Below are 19,124 nucleotides of genomic sequence, written 5' to 3' on the forward strand. Positions count from 1 at the left end.
GTAAAAGAGTGAAAGAGCCGTCGGCTCGCTTTGGATCGCGGCTGTAACGACCAAACACACAGTAAAGCATGATTTATGGTTCTGCGTTAAATCGACGCAGACCCACGGCATAGGGTACGTGGCGACGCGCAACGTACGGTGCGTGTCGCCGCGTACCCTACGCCGTAGGCTCTGCGTCGATTTAACGCAGAACCATAAACAGCCTTAAACCACAAACACTCACACAGACGGGCGTCGGATCAAAACACGGGTTTTATTCCACCACTCTCCAGCTAAACGCAGTTGCTGGCCAGCTCTCTGCGGAGCAATTAACCCCAATCTTCAGATAAAAAAACGAGTTTGTTGAGGAAAAAATATTAACTCTATTTGTAGCTGCAGAGGAAAAAAATAATCTCACGAGAAAAACAAAAATATTGCTCACGCTTCGGAGCCTCTTCCACATAATATAGCAGTCAAAAAAAAGAAAAGAGACGTAAGAGGGATACAAAACATGTAGTGTATGTTGTACTATTATACAAATTTATTGAAACACATGGCTCTTAAGGGATTCAGGGATCTCTTAGGGATTTCATATGGATCCAGACCGTTAATAATCATTATTTTCTGCATATACCGCTCCCTGGCTTCCTTGTTTAAGGTATCCAAGTAAATTCCACTTCCTTTCCAGCAGTTTAACATCTTTTTTTTTGCGTTCTGTCTGTTCACTTGGTGAAACAGAAAAGCATCCCGTCTCCTCTCATCAAAACAAATGCAGCGACGGGACAGGAGTTTTCCGGCTGTACGCGCTAGTGCTCATGGGAAACGTAGTGTTCTTTCTGGTAAAACACTACCGATTTTGTCCACAAGATGCCGCCAAACTCAGAAAAGCTGAAAGTTACGTTGTGCTGCTTTAAAGACTGACTTTTTTTAAATTTTAAAATCCCAATTTTTTGTGAATTAAATAGTTGTAAGTGCCACTTCCAAGTGCAGATTTCCAGTCATCCAGGTAATAGTTCTCCTCAAAGGCTTACATCAAAGACAACTGGACTTCTTTTTTTCAAGGCATTTCACCCTCCACCGAGAAGACTTCCTCTTTTCTCACTTAGTAGTGCTCCTTGAAGGCTAAACTGACAGATAATTACAAATGTTCATTCATGTCTATAATTATTGTCTAAATGTCAACCAAATCCTCTTTTCTCGTGGATTTCTACTACTGCAAGCCTCCACTCAAATAATTAACAATCCTTACAGAAGTGCCTCCTCCCATCTCCCGGTGCTAACAAGGCTTTAGCAGAGATTACATTGTCAACATTGTTGCACTTCATTTGGAGCTCAGAAGGATTTTCAGCACTCGAGATTTTAAACCAGAGGCTGCTGGAAGTTTTGAATTGCCTGTCATATCCACCTTGGTGCATCCGACTCCGCTCTTATCTGCAAGTGTTTCAAAATTTGCTAATTTCTATTCAGCTTCCAAACTGACTGCTACTTTTATTTAAATATTTAAATTATTTTATTACCGTACACTGATGTTCTTATCCAAAAGCAACTTACTATCGAGGAAAGTAGTCAACAGTAGGCAACAGTAAACATGGTAAATTACAGAGCAAGCGTAATTGGCGCGTGGAGATGTGGGTTGTTGCCAATTTCCTGCCATTCTATAATAGCTACATCACATTGAAAACTTAATTTGAACAATTTCAGCACTAAAATGTGCATGCACTGTATATGTTTATGTAAATACGTATATCAAATAAATCTGTTTGCTGCTATGCTTTTAATATTTGATATATAGTTTCCAGAAAACCCCCAAAACATGAATTACTATTCTGCCATTTCTCTGTTAGCTTGTCAATAATGTTAGATGTTTTCTTATTCAAGTGCATCAAGTGGGTGTCTCCTCAGTGTTGTGTGCTTGAAGATGAGATATATTTAGTATTTACTACAAGCTATATCTGCGATTTGCAAAACATTGTTTAGTTTTTTAAAAGATGGGCATTGGAAAATGGGCTCCTTGCAGCTTCTGTATTTTTTTTTCTTTGTACTTTATCATTCTGGAAAGATTGTTGAACATTTTATGTTCCATCCATCCATCTTTTACACCAGCTTAGTCCTGCGCTGGAAGCTATTCCAGCGTATTACAGGTGAAAGGCAGGTTGCCCATCGCAGGGGATGTACAGACAAACCATACCGGCTCGCTCATTTACAGACCTACGGGCAATTTGGAATCATTAATAAACCTAACACACATGTTTTTACACGGTGGGAGGAAGCCAGAGCACCTGGAGAAAACCCACGCAAGCACAAGGAGAACATGCAAACATTTTTATATTATTTGATTTAATTTGGCACAAAAACGCTGACTGATGAAGTATGGTTTAATGTTTTTGCTCAATGTGCAATTTTTATTTTTTAAAGCATTTATTTTGTGACAATATCACAAAATATTTTTAAAGTATTCTTGTAATGAGACAAAACAAAAAAAAAATAGAAGTTATTTACTGATTCAATTTCAATAAAACTTGAGACTTTGTGACACTCCCTTCCTAAATGTTTTATTCCTCAAACAGACTCACTCACATAAAAAAGGGGTCAAAACAGCCACAAATGCAGATCTTGTCTCATCTCACATATATAGTAAAATAAACATTGTGTATAATGTGTACCAGAAGTATTATGAGATGTCAGGAAAAACCAGATGAATCATCTGGTACTTGGTCTACTCTAACTCTTGTCTTACTTTAAAAAAAAAACAAAAAAAAAACAGGTTTTGTATCCGTAACAAGCAACAAGCCATGCATACTTTCCAGTAATCGCTGAAAGTTTTTTTTTCGCACTTCTAGTGAAATGAAGAGTCTCCCTGAGTGAGCGAGAAGAAATGTCATCTCTGCGTGTCAGCGTGTCTCAGTAACTGCAGCAATGTCCCGAGTCGACTGGTCAGGTTGTCTATAATAAATGCTTAGATGACATGATTTCTGCCAGCCTGCACAGTGAAGTGGCCCAGTGAAAGTTAATGCCAGCTATTTGTTCAACATCAACAACATCAGTTGTAAAAACAGATATTCCAATTTCATGAGCTAAATATTCCAAACTCGGGAAGATGTGTGTTGGTGTTGGGAAAAGGTTACAAACCAGTTTCCTTTTGATATTACACAGCCTGTTAACTGTCCACCAGAGCAACTCCGGCAGATGCAGCTGCTTGCAGTTCTGTCACAATGCAGAAGCAGATCGGGCTGTGAATGCTTCCCTGACGACAGCAAGACGGGGCACATTATGTTTATGTGGACTTAATGGAGCTGTGTGATAAAGTTTTAACCCGGCTCTACCACTGATGACTTTCCACCTCTCCTTGATTTTCTTCTACTCCGCTGAGTCATCTAAAATGAAGTTTATACCGCTGCTTCATGGTGGTGGAAGTTCACCTGGAAAGACTGCAGCCCAAGAGCTCAACTGAAAGCTCTGCTGCAAGGTTGACAGTTAAAAATGCAAGACGTGTCTTCCTTCTTTCCAGCTTTTCTCCATTCTTCTAGTCGCACACCAGGCAGCCGAGTAATACTGCCGACTCTCACCATGGAAAACTTTCATTATTTTACGTTGATAAACGGACCTCTGAACATGATTACCAACATTTTATTAAAGCAATGTCATATTTCTTCAGGGAAAACTAAATTTATACATGTTTTTTTCTGATGCATTTAAAAACAGGCATAATGAGAACATTAGTAATATGTGAATATTTTAAATGATTCACTATAAATGGAGCATATTTGGAGTTATGGATGAGAATATTATTCATGGATCACATTTGGTTTTAGGTGAAGGACATGCACAGAATGCATACTTATCTTTACAGACATTAAAAATGAGAACAATCTGTACCTATATCTAAAAAAATAAATAAATAACAATAGCAGGAAAGCAGATATGAAGAAATTATTATGCTGCCTTTCCTTTCCATTGCCTCTGGCACTCGGTGTTGGGTCTCCCTATGGGTGAAGGGGAGCTGAAGATTCATAAAAGTGTCTCATGCAATCATGTAAAACACTACAATTTCTCTGGAAGACAAAATACCTTTGTGAATGACTTGTGTGCACAGATTTTAGGATATGTATTAAAAGGAACAAATCAACTTAAATGGAAAACTTTATTGGAACATTGTTGTGTCCATAACTTTGTTGTTTCTACGAAAAAGTTAAAGACTTGACTTAAATAATGACTACTGCAGCAATTAATTTAGAGTATTTTTAATTGAATGAAATTGAACTAAATAACTGGACAGATTCACGACTCCCATAAGTGCCAGAGGGGTTTATCATATTAATATAAATGGACAGTGTTAAGACAGTAATAACTCTCATAAACGGGGCTGCAGTTTGTTCAAATCCATCCATCAACTGTCCGTTGATCATTCAGGGTGAAAGTGGGGGCTGGAGCCTCTCCAAGGTCTTACTGGGAGTAGAGCAGCGTACACCCTAACCAGGCTGTCAGTCCATCACAGAGTCACACACACGAATAAAAGAAAGAACTGCAGACAGATACCCACTAGTATACACAATCCAGAGTCCTGACTGTTTAGACTTTTTTGCTGAGTTTTCTTCTTTAAGAAAAGACAATAAACAGAAACAGATTCCTTAAAATTGACATGTTTAGGTGTCTTTCTTAGCATCTGGCCCAAACAGATAAGGCTAGAGACTCCCACTCATAAAAACAGAACTCCTCGTGTTTGGTTATAAAAAGGCAGTATAGGAACTTTTCTCGTGTGCATTTTTCTCTTACCTCTGTGGTTTCAGACAAATGTACCTTGGGCTGAAAAATATTGTGCATGATATAATAAAGCTTGATTTGACATTTGATTCTTTCCGCTGGTTTTACTCTTGGTGCGGCAGATAAAAGAACACGGAGATCTTTCACTAGACAAGATTGAAACCACAAAACGTTTTGCTGTGAGGTGATAAACTGAAGACCAGACACTTGTCCTCTCCATCAGTAAAATTGTGAGTAATAACTGAGCAGCTGGACAAAAATTCACAGCCTCCAAGTGAAATACAGAATGCCTAATGCCCTGTTTTATTTATTTATTTTTTAAATGTATTTTTATTATTTTATCAGTCAGTTCTTAACATAATGTTCCTAGTTTTGGCAATCTACTTTCTTTCCTTGATGCAAAGTTCTGAAAAAGAGCAAGATCTTTTCCACAAGAGCAAGCCCCCCTCCTCTCTTTCTGAGCTGGAAACAAATAAGCACCAGACACGTTTACAAAAATGCCACTTTATCAAGACTGTTCCTTATCAGCAAAAAAAAAAAAAGGAAGACAAAAACAAATATGTATTATTTCATTTTATTCTCTGTCAAAACAGAGGCCACACTGCTGCTAGCCTCCGGCGATGTGAAAATACTATTTATAATAGCTGCTGCTTTGACTGATTCTCTCTTTATTTACATTGTTTGCATTTTGAGTTGATTTTACATGTATTTGCAAGTGATTAAAGTAGTTTATGCATGATTTCAGACGTGTGTGAGTTGAGATTGCATTTTGTCCTATACGGTCTCTGAGACTATGTTCCTGTCAATCATAGAGAATCCACTGCGCAGCACTGTCTTCAGACAGAGCAGTTTCAGTCATCGCTGTCCTGCTCCACTAGCAGACCGAGGAAATCTTTCCTCCTCCACACCATGCTGTTTTAACCCCACTCGCTGGAGAAAACAATGATGTCAACATTCCTCACTGTTCTGTACTGCACTGAACACCATGGACCTCTGCCTATAGTTTGTTTTGCACCGGACTCAGAGTTGATTTTTTTTTTTTTTTCTAGGAACATTTCCAGTGTACAAATGATCAGTCTATCTTGCATATTACATACACACACAAACACCATCCTGCGATGTGCCAACACAGCAGAAGCTGGTTGCAACGGTTATGAAACCAGCTTCCACTAATACCAGGGCATACTCTCTTTTATGGTGTGATACATTCTTATGACTACTGCCGTACCATTAGACAGTACACACTGTATACGGCAAAGGTCATGTGGGTCTAAACCAGGGGTCGGCAACCTAAAATGTTGAAAGAGCCATATTGGACCAAAAACACAAAAAACAAATATGTCTGGAGCCACAAAAAATGAAAAGTCTTGTATAAGCCTTAGAATGAAGGCAAACACATGCTGCATGTACAGTATCTATATTAGTTATAACTGGGAATGCAAATGATTCTCTCCGAGAAACGCTGAATCAGGGCCACGCAGGAGAAAACATATTTGAGGGGGGAAGATTTTTTTTTATTTTGCACTTCGAGAAAAAAGTCGAAATATCGAGAAAAAAGTCTAAATTAATGTTGAAATACAATTTCAAGAATAAAGTTGAAATTTCGCCTTTTTTCTCAAAATGTCAACTTTATTCATGAAAGTTTGACTTTTTTCTCAACATTTCGACTTTTTCTCGACATTGTATTCCAACATTAATCTCGAAATTTCAACTTTTTTCTCGACATTTCAACTTTTTTCTCATCATTTCGACTTTTTTCTCGGAATTTCAACTTTTTTCTCGACATTTCGACTTTTTTCTCGACATTTAAACTTTTTTCTCGACATTTCGACTTTTTTCTCGAAGTGCACAATAAAAAAAATCTTCCCCTCTCAAATATTTTTTCTCCTGCATGGCCCTAATACTCTTCCATACAAATCTTCGTTAACGGAAATGTTGAAATGTAATACTTATTGTACACATTTTTGCAGCATTGGAAAACGTTCAGAATGTTTGTGTCATGTTTGCCCTCCTACAGAAACCATGTTAAAACAAAAAATATATTTCCCTCCCCCATCTATTTCAATTTTCAAACATTTTTTAAAAAGCTCCAGGGAGCCACTAGGGCGGCGCTAAAGAGCCTCATGCGGCTCTAGAGCCGCGGGTTGCCGACCCCCGGTCTAAACCAAACCAAAAACAATGGGAAAGGAAACCCTAATCCTATAACTGCCTGTAAACACATTTATGTGTGAGGAAGTGTGGAAGAATTTGGCCTCTCGCTTCCCTTTATCATTTAAGAAGAAAATAGGAGCAAACAGAAGAAATGACACTGCTTTTATATCAACATAGATTAACTGGGTTAGCTTGCAACCACTGTGAGGCAAGTGATTAGTTCATCAGTCGCAGGTGTATGTAGCCACAGGAAGTGGCGGTTGGATGACTGTGGACGTCATCTTCTGTTCATTCTGTGCCTGAAAGACAGAGCTGCATCCAGAGAAACATGCAGACTTAAAACAATAAACTCATCTGTATGTTGCTTAACCTCAAAATCTAACTTGTGGCATATGATTGTACAATTCACCTCAACATATAAGGACAGTAGGCATCATCATGGATTAACCTTTTGTGCATAATGTGAATGAAATACATGGTGAATAGTTTGGTTTGAACATTCTGGACGGAACATTAATGGGTTATGATAAGTGAAACCTATATATGCAGATAGAGCTGGACCCAACATCGACTTTAAAGGGCTGTAATGTCCACAATGCTCCAATGCCAATGCCTTTCTCAATAGTTAAGTATTTTAGCTGACACTTGTTAAACTTCTTAGAGAAGAACCTGTTGCGATCAGTTCCATCAACTGGGTTCTCTTGAAGTAGCACCAGCACCCAAAACACAAACCTCAAGTTTGAGTGGGAGGGGAAACTAAATTATTTCAAGCCAGAGAAACAGGTACAAGATGGTGGGTGTGTTTTCTGCACAATAGGTCCCATAGAATTCATTAAGTTTAGTCTTGTGTGTAAGTTTGTGCTTGGTTCTTCACACATGGTGACAATTATATAAAGGATCATGTGTGTTTATTAATTGTTTAAAGACCCAGTACAACGTCATGTGTATAAATAATGTTGGCAGGTGCCAGGTTTACAGTGGAGTAGTTGCATGAAAGATCTTTTATTGAGATAAGCTATAATCAACTAAACATAAGATAATCAAATAATGATCACAGCTTCAAACCGAATAACTGACTTCAAAGCATGTAATTAAACACGGCATGTAAGATTACACTTAAGTAATCTGCACACTCCATGTGGATCTTACTGCTAATGCTAATTCCAATGTGTTTCAGGGAAAACTTTCATTAAGTTTCATAAGGTGCCGCATGGGAGGGATCAATGGATGTTGGGAAGTGTAAAGAGCTTAGGAGAGATGAGCTGGGCTGAGCAGGATTGTCCTCTTCTGGCAGGGGAACTACATGGACGAGCAGGAATGTTTCTGGTTTGTAGTCTCTGAGCAGTGGGCGGAAAGTTTTTCTTTACTTTCACTTCCCCCAGCTGACTTGAACATTGAGTTTGCAAACCTTAATTGAAAACTGCAGCCAAGTATAGCTTCTATTAACAACGGCCACCACTGGCATTGTTAGCCGACAGGGTGTCAGTGGAAATTATGGGACTGTTGCTTGAAGAAAAAGTAGAAGGAAATGGCAAGAGATGAGGAAAAGCAGCAGGGTAGAAGTGAAAGTTGGAATTTACAATATTGGAACAAGGAAAGGATGGAGAGTGCACTGCTATGATGCAGAGAAGGAGGGTGGCCATACTGAGTCCAGGAAACCACGTGGAAACCCAGAAAGCCGAGAAGCGTTGGAGGAGGATTTGAACTCGGAGGGGTGATGACGAACCATGACAGTGCTGACACCCAACAAGATGGGTGAATTTGAAGAAAAAGATCATTTCTGGAGTCATTTAGGTGAAGTGATGGAGAGCATTACTGGTGTACTGGCACTGATTTTCAAGAATACACAGAAGATCTGGCCTTGTGCAGTAGTGCAATAGTTTAAGAAAAAGTTACAATTAACCAGCAGCAGTTAGGTTGCATGCCAAGAGAGCAGTACTGGTGCAATGTTTGCTTTGAGAATGTTGATGCAGAAGAAGAAAAACGGGAGAAAAGAAAGAGCATGACTGAGGGAGGAACTGTGGTCTGGAGTGGCACAGGGCATGTGTGAGGGCAGCATGACAGCAGCAGGCGTAACGGATGGGTTTCAGGTGAAAGTGGGAGTGCATCAAGGATCAGCCCCGAGCCCCTTATTGTTCGTCATGGTGATGGACAGGTTGACAAATGAGGTCAGACAGGAGTCTCCATGGTCTTGATTTTAGATTTTTGTAGATGACATTGAGATCTGTAGTGAGAGTAGGAAGTAAGTGGAAGAAAACCTGGAGTGGTAGACTTATGTGCCAAACAGAGGAGGAATGAAGGTCAGTTGGAGCGGGATACAATACAGGTCCAAACAAAGGGGGAATCTGGTGGACTGGTGAGGATACAAGAAAAAACTGCCTAAGAGGGAACAGGAGCTTAAATTCTGTGGTTCAACTGTTCAAAGCAATGGGGCAGGATGGGTGAGGCGGAAAGAGTGTCTGGAGTCTTCTTTAGAGAAAGAAGAGGAAGCAGCTAAGTATACAGCCGGGGAAGCAAAGAAAGCAAAGCTGGGCAAATTAAATGTTTATGAAAATCATGGGGTCTGACTGAACGTTACAGAACTGCAACTAAGTGCACCTTGTGGTTCAGTTTCTTTTATGAGTGTTCTTTTACGTTTATGAGTTTGTGGAGAAAGCATATTTATATAATGCATTTCTGGGATTAATTAGTATGTATACTTCCCCAAATAAGAAAAAAGTGGGGTGAAATGGACAATGCAAATGAAAACAAAACATTGAATCTTTCAATTACTTTTTTTTTTTAATGTCTTGCAAGGCAAGTTGAGTTTATTTGTATAGCACACGTACAAGACAATTCAAAGGGCTTTACATAAAAAGATTTTTTTAAATGCATTAAAAAGTAAAATTGTTTAAGAGCAGAAATGAGAGACAGACATAAGTTAAAAAGAATCAAACTAATGAGATGCAAGAAATAAAGTTTGTAGTGCACTGCAGGCCTGAAATGCAAAATAGATGTATTTTACCAAAAGAAAGGAACTTGCTGGGGGGAGAACTTGTGAAGTGCCTTGCATGAAAATAAGTCAACGTAAAAGAATGACTGGATTTTAACTTTATTTGCCTTTTTTTCCCCATCATCCCAACTTTCTTATTTGGGTTTGTACGTATGAGATACTCCTGATTTTAGTTTAGTGGCTTTTGATGCATAAAACAACATTGCTGAGATTATTTTTTATTTTAAGATATATGTGGCACTATAGTGGCCTTTATTGAGACAGTAGGTGGACAGGGAACTAGTAGCTAGAAGGGGGAAGACATGCAGCAAAGGGAAACAGACCAGGATTCAAACCTGCGCTGCCTGCACGAGGGCGATAGCCTCTGTAAGACACCTGCTCAGCCCAATGAGCTATCCAGGGCCAGATGAATGCTGGACCTACAGTGAAATGCTGCCAGGTCTTCACAGGTCATCCCAAACATAATTTACACTTCAAAGTCTCACCCCACATCAATGCATAGTATGTGGTCGCTAATAGCTGATGTCCAAAGTTCTTACTTTACTGCTTCCTCAGTGAGTGACAGTGAATTGTGACTGCAGCAGAATGTGGGTGATTCTTGGACTGATAACAAGTCATCTGATATAATGACAGGGCCATTTGATGAATGGATCTGTTTTTAGAGAGGCAGACTTGCTCATGGGAGCTGGCCTTGGGCAAACACAAAATCCCACAGGTCACAAAGGCAGATGGATGGACTGCAGTTCTCTGTCACTTTTATCGCTAAAGTATTTGTCCCTGAATTAATAAATCTAGATTCATGACTGGCAGCTCGATGCTCATACCACCAGCTGCTGCCACCTTTAGGTAACCTTGACTTAATCAGAACCTCTTTATGACTCCACATCTACTGAACACATGACAAAAAAATGAGGACAATTTATCCTCTGCCAGTTTGCTCTATCCTTAAGCCCATTCTCTAAAATGCCACCATCTCACGATGAAGGCTGAAGGACAGGAAGGGTTTGCCGACATCACGTCTCTCACATTCAAATCAAATAGGCTTTATTCTGAGGCTTATGTTCTTTCAGTGCAAAGCACCAGCTCATTGAAAAGTAATAAATTCTGATGAGACAGGGTGGTTATGAAGCAGTGAGATAGGCCAAATTTTAAATCAACTCCTCTCCTCTCGCATATTTTTTATCAACTTATTCTCAGTCTAGCTGCAAACCGGTGGAGATGAATTTCGAGCACACACTCTGAGGAAATAACATCACCTTAAAGCCCCTCCCCCTCAGCTTTGGTTTCTTAAATAATCAAACATCTACTCAGCCAACACTGACTACCAGAGATGGAGCGAAAGTCAAGTAATCATGCAGCTTCTGCTGCTACAATCATACAAAATAAAAGCAAAACTTTGTTTTCTTTTACATTAAAGAAAAAGAGAAATTGAAAATACCTGTACCCTGCTTGTGGTTGGGCAGCATTATTTGCAAAATGAAATGATAATAACAAAAAATAAAAAAATAGACTGGCAGGATGTATGCGGGGGTACGACCATGACTGCTAATCATCATCATGAATATGGAAATGATGGCACTGATTCAAACCGTGATAGTGTGGATTTATTGACGGTTCTAGCCAGTAAAATGACAGCAGGGGTCCCTTTTTCAAACGTTTATGTTGGATAAATGATTTTCTCACAATGTAGGCAAGTAATGACCCATTCCCCACTCCTACAGCACAGGAACTGGTGCAGTCAATGAAACTCGTCCCACTGGATGTCAGTTGTTACATCAGTTCGTCTTAAATGTGTCTAGTTTTCAGCTGCACTGCCTTTCAACATCCCTTATAGCAGTGACTTACTAGTCACAAGAAATAACTTATTATCTGATTTATCTAAGCAAGCTTTAACCAGGAAACTCCCACTAAGATCACTGTCCTCTTTTACATGGGAGTCAAGACCCAGCAGCAGCACATGCCCCACACCAGAGAGTTACAGGTAAAAAAAAAACAGGTAAAAACAGAGAACATAGAACAAACTAAGAATTCAACTAATGTGAAAAGGAAATACCAGGAAGCTTTTTCCCCACATTATGTATAAACACCAGGGATGGCCTGTAGTCCTTAGAGCATAGTGCATAAAGGTCCCCAAAGTCCCGTGTGGGCAAAAATCTTGCAGCGACAAGCCTCTGCCGTGCAGTAAAAATTGTTTCTGAATTAGAGGGCAAGTTTGAGTCACAGTTTTGTTGCAAGACAGTTTCTAAAAGATTTAAAAGTGAGTGAATTATTAAAACACCCAAACATATTAAAAGACTGTCACGCTTTAGCATCCTGTTACCGTGGGAAGCCTCTTGTTAGGGCCCAAGCACTGACAGTGCGAAGGCCCTATTGTATCTGTAGGAATTGTTTTTATCCCAGTTTTTCTTCCGACGAAATGAGGGCCTTTTTTCCCCCCTAAACGTGCCCCAAAAGTCACCAAAATTGGAGAAAAATTTGATATTTAATGGTTTGCATTAATGGGCGTGGCATAATGGCTCAACAGCGCCCCCTAGAAAACTTTGTGCCTCAAACCCCACAATACGGTTTTATGTACCGGTACATGCACGAAAATCGGTACACACCTGTATCATGTCGCAACTTAAAGAAAAGTCTCTTGGCGCCATGGCCGAAACCAAACAGGAAGTCGGCCATTTTGAATTCATCGTGTTTTTTTGGCGCAATTTATGACATTTATTCGGCCGTTAATGCGGCCCGAACCGTAACGTGGACCCAGGTGTGTTAAACATCAAAATGTGCATCTCCATCCTGCGACGATGGGCATTACTTTTCTCAGTCAAAAGCGTTACCGTGGCGACGATAGACGCCAAAAAGGGCGCCCCCCCATCATCTGATTGGTCCATATTTGATAGTTCCTACTTTCTGCCATAACTTTTGAATGGTTTGACATAAAGAGTCATGGGTGGTGTCATCAGACTTAGTTTTGAGTCCTTGACTTTTATTGGTGAATATTGCACGTATGAGGGCCCGTTCATCGCTGCTTGCAGCTTTAATTTTAGTATTGGTATCTAAAAAAGTCCTCCCAAACATCAGGTCTAAACATGCAACAACTCTCAACTGAGTAAGAAGTTTGAGATCACATGTACCGGTAATTCTTTCTGTTTTGCTTCCTTATGTCATCAGAAGTTTGGGACTGTAAAGCCACAGGGGGGATCTAAATGATTTTTTTTCTAGTTTGAAGCAGTTTAACTGACAAACGGCAACATTTCTCCCACATGTTAATATCGGGTCAAGTGGGCCATGTTTATAGGTCATACACTTACTTTTAACAATAAAACCTTTATCACACTAACTTGAAAAGTGGCCACAACTTTCCCATTAAACGACATTAAATGTCTTCCCCAGTGATAGTTTGGATAAATTAAGGCCCCCATGAGCCGGGCTGCAGCAGGTACAGAGAAGCTGTTCTGATCCCACTGGGATTATGGGGTATATGAGCAAACATCTGTCTGAGTTCACGGGAATGATAGATAATCGAAGCGCTCCTAAATGTCAACAGGACCCAGTTAACGGTTGACAACAATTAAGATAAGAACTACAACCAATATGATATGATAAGGTTGAAGCCGTGGTACACATCTGGATAATTGGGTGGCCAGTCCAGTGACAGACCTGACAGGAGGACACTGATGCAGTGGACAAAGAAGGGGATGAGAACAATCTACGTGTCGTTCTCTTGGCCTTCCTCCACTGGTAGAGTTGGCTGCCAAGAGAACATTACATGTTGGTAGGTTTAAAAAAGAAATAAGAGTGTAATTGCTTGTGATATGATAACAGTTTTAGATGTGTTGAAAAAGTGGTCATAATTTGTTCCCCATCATGAAGAGTCCATTTCTATGTGACATTTGAGCTCATTTTTACCTAAACAGATGGGAGAAGCTGCTGAATACAGGGGAGTTTTGAGTCTTGAAACAGAGATGGAGGGGACACTTTTTAATGAAGGTATAGCAAAGGCAAAGGATCAAAGGTTTCTGCAGTGAGCAAAGGACATTTAAGAGGGCTTTTCCCCACAGACGTGACGGATCCGGGGTCTCGGTGAAGATGAATAATGCCTTTGATCAAAGATGAGTCCTGTCCATTAAGAGCCTTAAGAACCCATAGTAATTATTCAAATGTACAAGTAGTGTGTGTGTGCGTGTGTGTGTGTGTGTGTGTGTGTGTGTGCATGCGTGCGTGCGTCTGCATGCATATGACAGAAATCATCACTGAACATGTTTCTTGTTGGCCTTTCTCTTCAAGTATCTGGGGAGATTGTGTTTAAGCCAACACAATAAACCTACTGGGTTTGAGTTTGGGTCATTGCCAGCCAATAATATCTTCCCCTTTTTAGAGCTTTTCCAAACAATCAATACAGACGAGAAGAGTGCCTGCTGATGTTTCTTTTCCCTGTCCTCCATCCAGATTTCCAAAATCAATTTCTGAATGTCCCTGAGCCAATTTAAGATTTGAGGGCTGTGAAACGAGGAACACAGATGTGAGATTGTACTCTGCATCTTCAAATGTTGCAGCTCCTGAAACTGTTCATTAAACTCCCCAAGAGGAGCGAAAGCTTCCTTGCTCTCAACTCAATAAATGCAGGGAATTGGAGATCCATCACACTTGTTGCAGAAACTACCAAGTTAATTATTTTCAGTAGTTTAAAAAAAATAATCATTTAAATAACTCAAGAACCCACTTTTTGGACCTCCCACCCCCCCAGAAATCATACTTGAGTAGAAAACTGGAGCAAGCCGCGTAGCATCCCCACTGTGAGAATCCTTCCAGCATCTCCTTGGACGCTACACAGTCTCACTCGTTCGCTTTTTTGCTTTTGAGAAAACATCAAATGCTGGAAAAGGAAAAAATAAAAGAAACAACTTGTGGGATTTGGTTCCTCTAAAAGCTTGACAGACACCAGCCACGAGGGACAAGCGCTCGCGTCCAACGACATGCCCCGATGTGCTTGAATCAGACTCAAACCAACTGTCCCTAGATTTGCAATTCACAACTAATCTTCTTGATTAATTTCTGTGCAAATATGGAGAAAACAGGTCACAAAGCAGATCTGCAGCTGGTTGGCTCTGACGTGTGTAAGTAGGCGTCTCTATTTAACTGATGAAAAATGTCACTAAATTGTCCTTAATGGTACACTTTTCAGAAATGAGCAAGAACTATGATTAAGTCATTTGTCAAACCAAAGTTGCAGATATTCTGCTCTGAGAATTCATATTTTGCTTTTTTTTGCTGTGAGGATTGATCCTACATATTAATTAACAAATTGTGAATTATAAGCCTTAATACATATTTCAGTAATTTTGCACTAGTTTTAGTATTTCTAGTTATGTAAAAGCAATCATCAAGAATACAATGAAGAAAAAAAACATATTTCATTACTTTTTTCAAGTCCTAATTACTTAATTGCTTAAAACTCTTGTTTTTTACAACAACTCTTTTAGAAAGCAGCCAAAAATAAAGTAGGATATGCATAAGCAGTGTTAATCAATAGAAATGAATCATAAGGGTCTGCTTCATCAAACAACACATTCAACATCCCACTCAGGCAGCACCAAAAGTGCACAGAGCTGCTCACCTTCTCCATCTGCCCCACAAGACCCGAGAAGCGCTGAGGCGATGAGTGCAATAATCCCACCGAGTCTTTTACTCCCCAGAGACATGTTTAAGCGACGGGATTCTGCAGAGTGTACTCTCCGCGTTCCGTCCTTCCACCTCCTCCTCCTCCTCTCCTCTCCTCTCTTCTCCAGCTCCGCTCCGGTGCGCTGCGCTGCAGCAGCAGAGCCTGCAGCAGTGTGTAGATGCTGGCCGGCACCTACTGAGGAGGAAGGATGCTCTCACGCAGTCTGCCCTCTGTCAAGTGATGGAGACAAGAGAACAGAACAGGGAAATGAAGAGGATGGGCTTTTATGAGGCTGTCGCCAATCTGGGTCCAGCCCTATACCTCTCTCACTCAGATCCTAAAGAAGCTCAGAGTTCCTGGAGAGAGTCCAAAGACTGGCTGAGTTCGACAACACAGCCCAGTGTGAGCATGTGGCTGTCATGATGTTCGAGGCTGTAACTTGCAGTCAAATAAAAGTAAAAGAACATACAAATTGCTGTAAATTAAACCAGAAATAAAAGTTAAACCTAGTAGACAAATTGAGACAAAGCTTACACCTAATGATTAATAGTTTTTTTAATCGTTTTTTGGATCAATTTCTGTTTGAATCTGTTTGCAGAAACCATGTTTACAGGTGAGAGAGCACCGTAACCCATAGTGCCCTAGGCTGCATACACAGTCACAGAAAAATGCCTTGGTCTCCCCTTTTATTTCTTTTTAGAGTGGTCTGACATGAAAACGGCTGCATTTGTCTCATCGCTCTGTCATCCAGGAGAGTCGAGCTTGTTTGAAGTACCACTTTCTCTTTACAAAGCTTCACAGTGTGATGAGGTTGGAAACCTTCGTAAAATACATACCAGCCGAAGACAGGCGTTGAGATGAGACTTGTCCCTGGTTTCAAGAAACTGCAAACATCGTCCTTGGTGACTGGGCTGCCAAATAATCAGAAACTTTGGCTTATGGGTTACTTGGAAACATTCTGAAATGCCATAAGTCAATCACTGAACCAATACACAAACATTCTGCTTAAAATTTGAAAAATTGTGAACTATAGAGTCCATCCCTCCATTTTCACGAAATCCACAACCCTCCCTCTCCAAAACCACCTCTTCCAGCACCTCTGGGGGAAATACCAAGGTGTTCCCAGGCCAGCCAGGAGATCATTTCTCTCCAGCTTGTCCTGGGTCTTTCCTGGGGTTTCCTCCCAGTAAGACACGTCTGAAACACCTTCAGAGGGAGTCGTCGGGAGAGACAGTTTCGTAGGCCAATGCCCACACTTGCCACTGTCACCGCATATAACACAGCATCCGACCCATCTGGCTCCTCCTGCAAATGTTGGGCTCACAGGAAGGTGAACCCATGCTCGTTCAGGCTGAGCCCGGCAAAATGGTTTAGTCCGCCCAACAGCGACCGGCAACAGGTATGGGTCAGACAGTGCGCCCAGATCAGAGACCTGTGTGCAGGACATCATGCTGCCCAAAAAACATAAATCGGGCTATCAGAAAAAGAAAGAGGGGAAACAAAAAGAAAGACAGCAGAACGAGGGGAGGCAGCTGCTGACTGCTTCATTTCCCAAAGGTGAACCAAGTTAGCTTGTCATGCAAAGTCCAATTAAAGTTAACATAGTCCACTCCAGACAGCTGCTGCTTATTCAGGCCCGGTTTCTACGAGGGTGCATAAGCATTGCACCCTCAGTTTATGTGTTTGCATGCTCAGTTGAAAAGACGAAAAGAAAACTGACAAATGCGCGCGCGTTAAGCCTCATTTATGGTTCCGCGTTAAATCGACGGCGTAGCCTACGGCGTAGGGTACGCGGCGACGCGCACGGTATGTTCGCGCCCCGCGTATCCTATGCCGTGAGATCTGCGTTGGTGCAACGCGGAACCATAAATCAGCCAGTGTCTGTCACCCATCTGCGTCCAGCAGTTTCCTGCACCAGCGAGACGCTGCTCTCTGCTGCTCCGCACAACCACGCCAGCAACTTTACAGGACTGTCTCAGAAAATTGTGATAAAGTCCTTTATTTTCTGTAATGCAATTAAAAAAAACAAAAATGTCATACATTCTGGATTCATTACAAATCAACTGAAATATTGCAAGCCTTTTGTTATTTTAATATTGCTGATTAAGGCTTACAGTTTAAGATTCTCAGAATATTCTAAGTTTTGAGATAGGATATTTGAGTTTTCTTAAGCTGTAAGCCATAATCAGCAATATTAAAATAATAAAAGGCTTGCAATATTTCAGTTGATTTTTAATGAATCCAGAATGTATGACATTTTTGCATTACAGAAAATAAAATGAAACTCCGTGCTGAGATTTAATGAATGATCCATCTAGCAATATTGCTGCATATATCAACATGTAAATAACATACCAATATCACTGTAGGCTCAAGTGCACACTAGTAATATATTAATTGAGCAATAATGCAATTTATTATTTTTGCCTGGTAAAAAGCCTTAGCATTGCGGTGAGGTGCTGTGCTTAAAAGCTATTGTCAATGTTCAATAAATTCATGATGTTACCAAAGCCAATGAATAATCATGTTAAATAACTGTGATCTCACTATCAATCAAAAATGATTGTGATTCTGATGTTTGCCACAGATAGATAGAGAGAGAAAGAGATAGGTCTGGGTGGTGAGAACATAGAAAAACAATTAGCTATTCTTCTCAATCTGGCTGAAAAATGGCTTAAAACATTTTTGCTATTTTTGCCAGATGTAGCCCAGATGTAGCCTAATGTTTGAGCACAAGTAGGCCAAATGCATCAATTCAGAACCACTCATCAATATAATATGATCTGATTGTAGTTGATTGTAGTAGATTGTATAAATACACTCCCCCCCCCCCCCCCCCCCTCTTTTTTTTTTCTCTCACGCGCCTCGCGGGCATGGATAGGGGCCCACTGACAATGAGAGTGTACAGGGCCCAGAATTTGGTGCTACACCCCTGCTCCCAACTACCCCCCTCCCCCAAGCCTGGCTCCAGGGGGGGACCCTGGAGACCTGCAACTGGGTGAAGGACATATGGCTTCTTGTTTTTTTCTCATGCATTTGGGGTTGAATCGCTCTGGTTCTGGGCCATCCCCCGGGATCAATTTGCCTTGGGAAAACCTACCTGGGGCAACTGCCCCAGACAACATACTGTAGCTCCTGGGATCATATGGACTCACAAACCCCTCCACCACGATGATGTGGAGTTTCACAGAAGAGTGTAAACTGGAAAGTAAAACACATTTTCATAAGTGGATGAATAAGCTGCAAATAATAATAAAAAATAAATACATATGAATGCAATTAAAATAGAGGCAAAACAATTTAATTTCATCCTTACATATCTGCTCATCAGCAGTCCTCTAGGTGAAACCGGGTTTTGTTTGAATAACAGGCCGCCAGCTGTGGTTTGGTGCAGGGACGTCCAGGGTGGATAGAGTTACAGCAAGATTTATGGCGAGCACAGAAAAACTTTCCACCCTTCAGCAGATGAATGCTCCTTGTAACACCCTTATAGTGTCATAGTCTGCATATACATCACTCTGCACAGTGGAGGTCAAACATCCAAGTTTAGTCACAACAAGCAAACCCCATTTTTGGCTGAAGTGTGCT

At 40.6% G+C, this 19,124-nt stretch overlaps 1 protein-coding gene across 1 annotated transcript in view; it reads right to left on the bottom strand.

Moving 5' to 3' along the window:
- LOC133458594 (contactin-associated protein-like 4) overlaps positions 1-16,477 on the bottom strand; it is a 154,507-nt gene extending 138,030 nt beyond the window's left edge. Inside the window, exons 1-2 of the mRNA XM_061738655.1 lie at positions 16,373-16,477; positions 15,492-15,766 (exon numbers count right to left, since the gene is read on the bottom strand). Of these exons, the coding sequence (XP_061594639.1) occupies positions 15,492-15,576 (85 nt within the window). The 5' untranslated portion in view covers positions 15,577-15,766; positions 16,373-16,477. The remainder of the gene's footprint in view (positions 1-15,491; positions 15,767-16,372) is intronic.
- Between the last annotated feature and the right edge of the window lie 2,647 nt (positions 16,478-19,124).

This window comes from Cololabis saira, chromosome 13 (assembly GCF_033807715.1).
Source record: "Cololabis saira isolate AMF1-May2022 chromosome 13, fColSai1.1, whole genome shotgun sequence".
Classification (NCBI taxonomy): domain Eukaryota; kingdom Metazoa; phylum Chordata; class Actinopteri; order Beloniformes; family Belonidae; genus Cololabis; species Cololabis saira.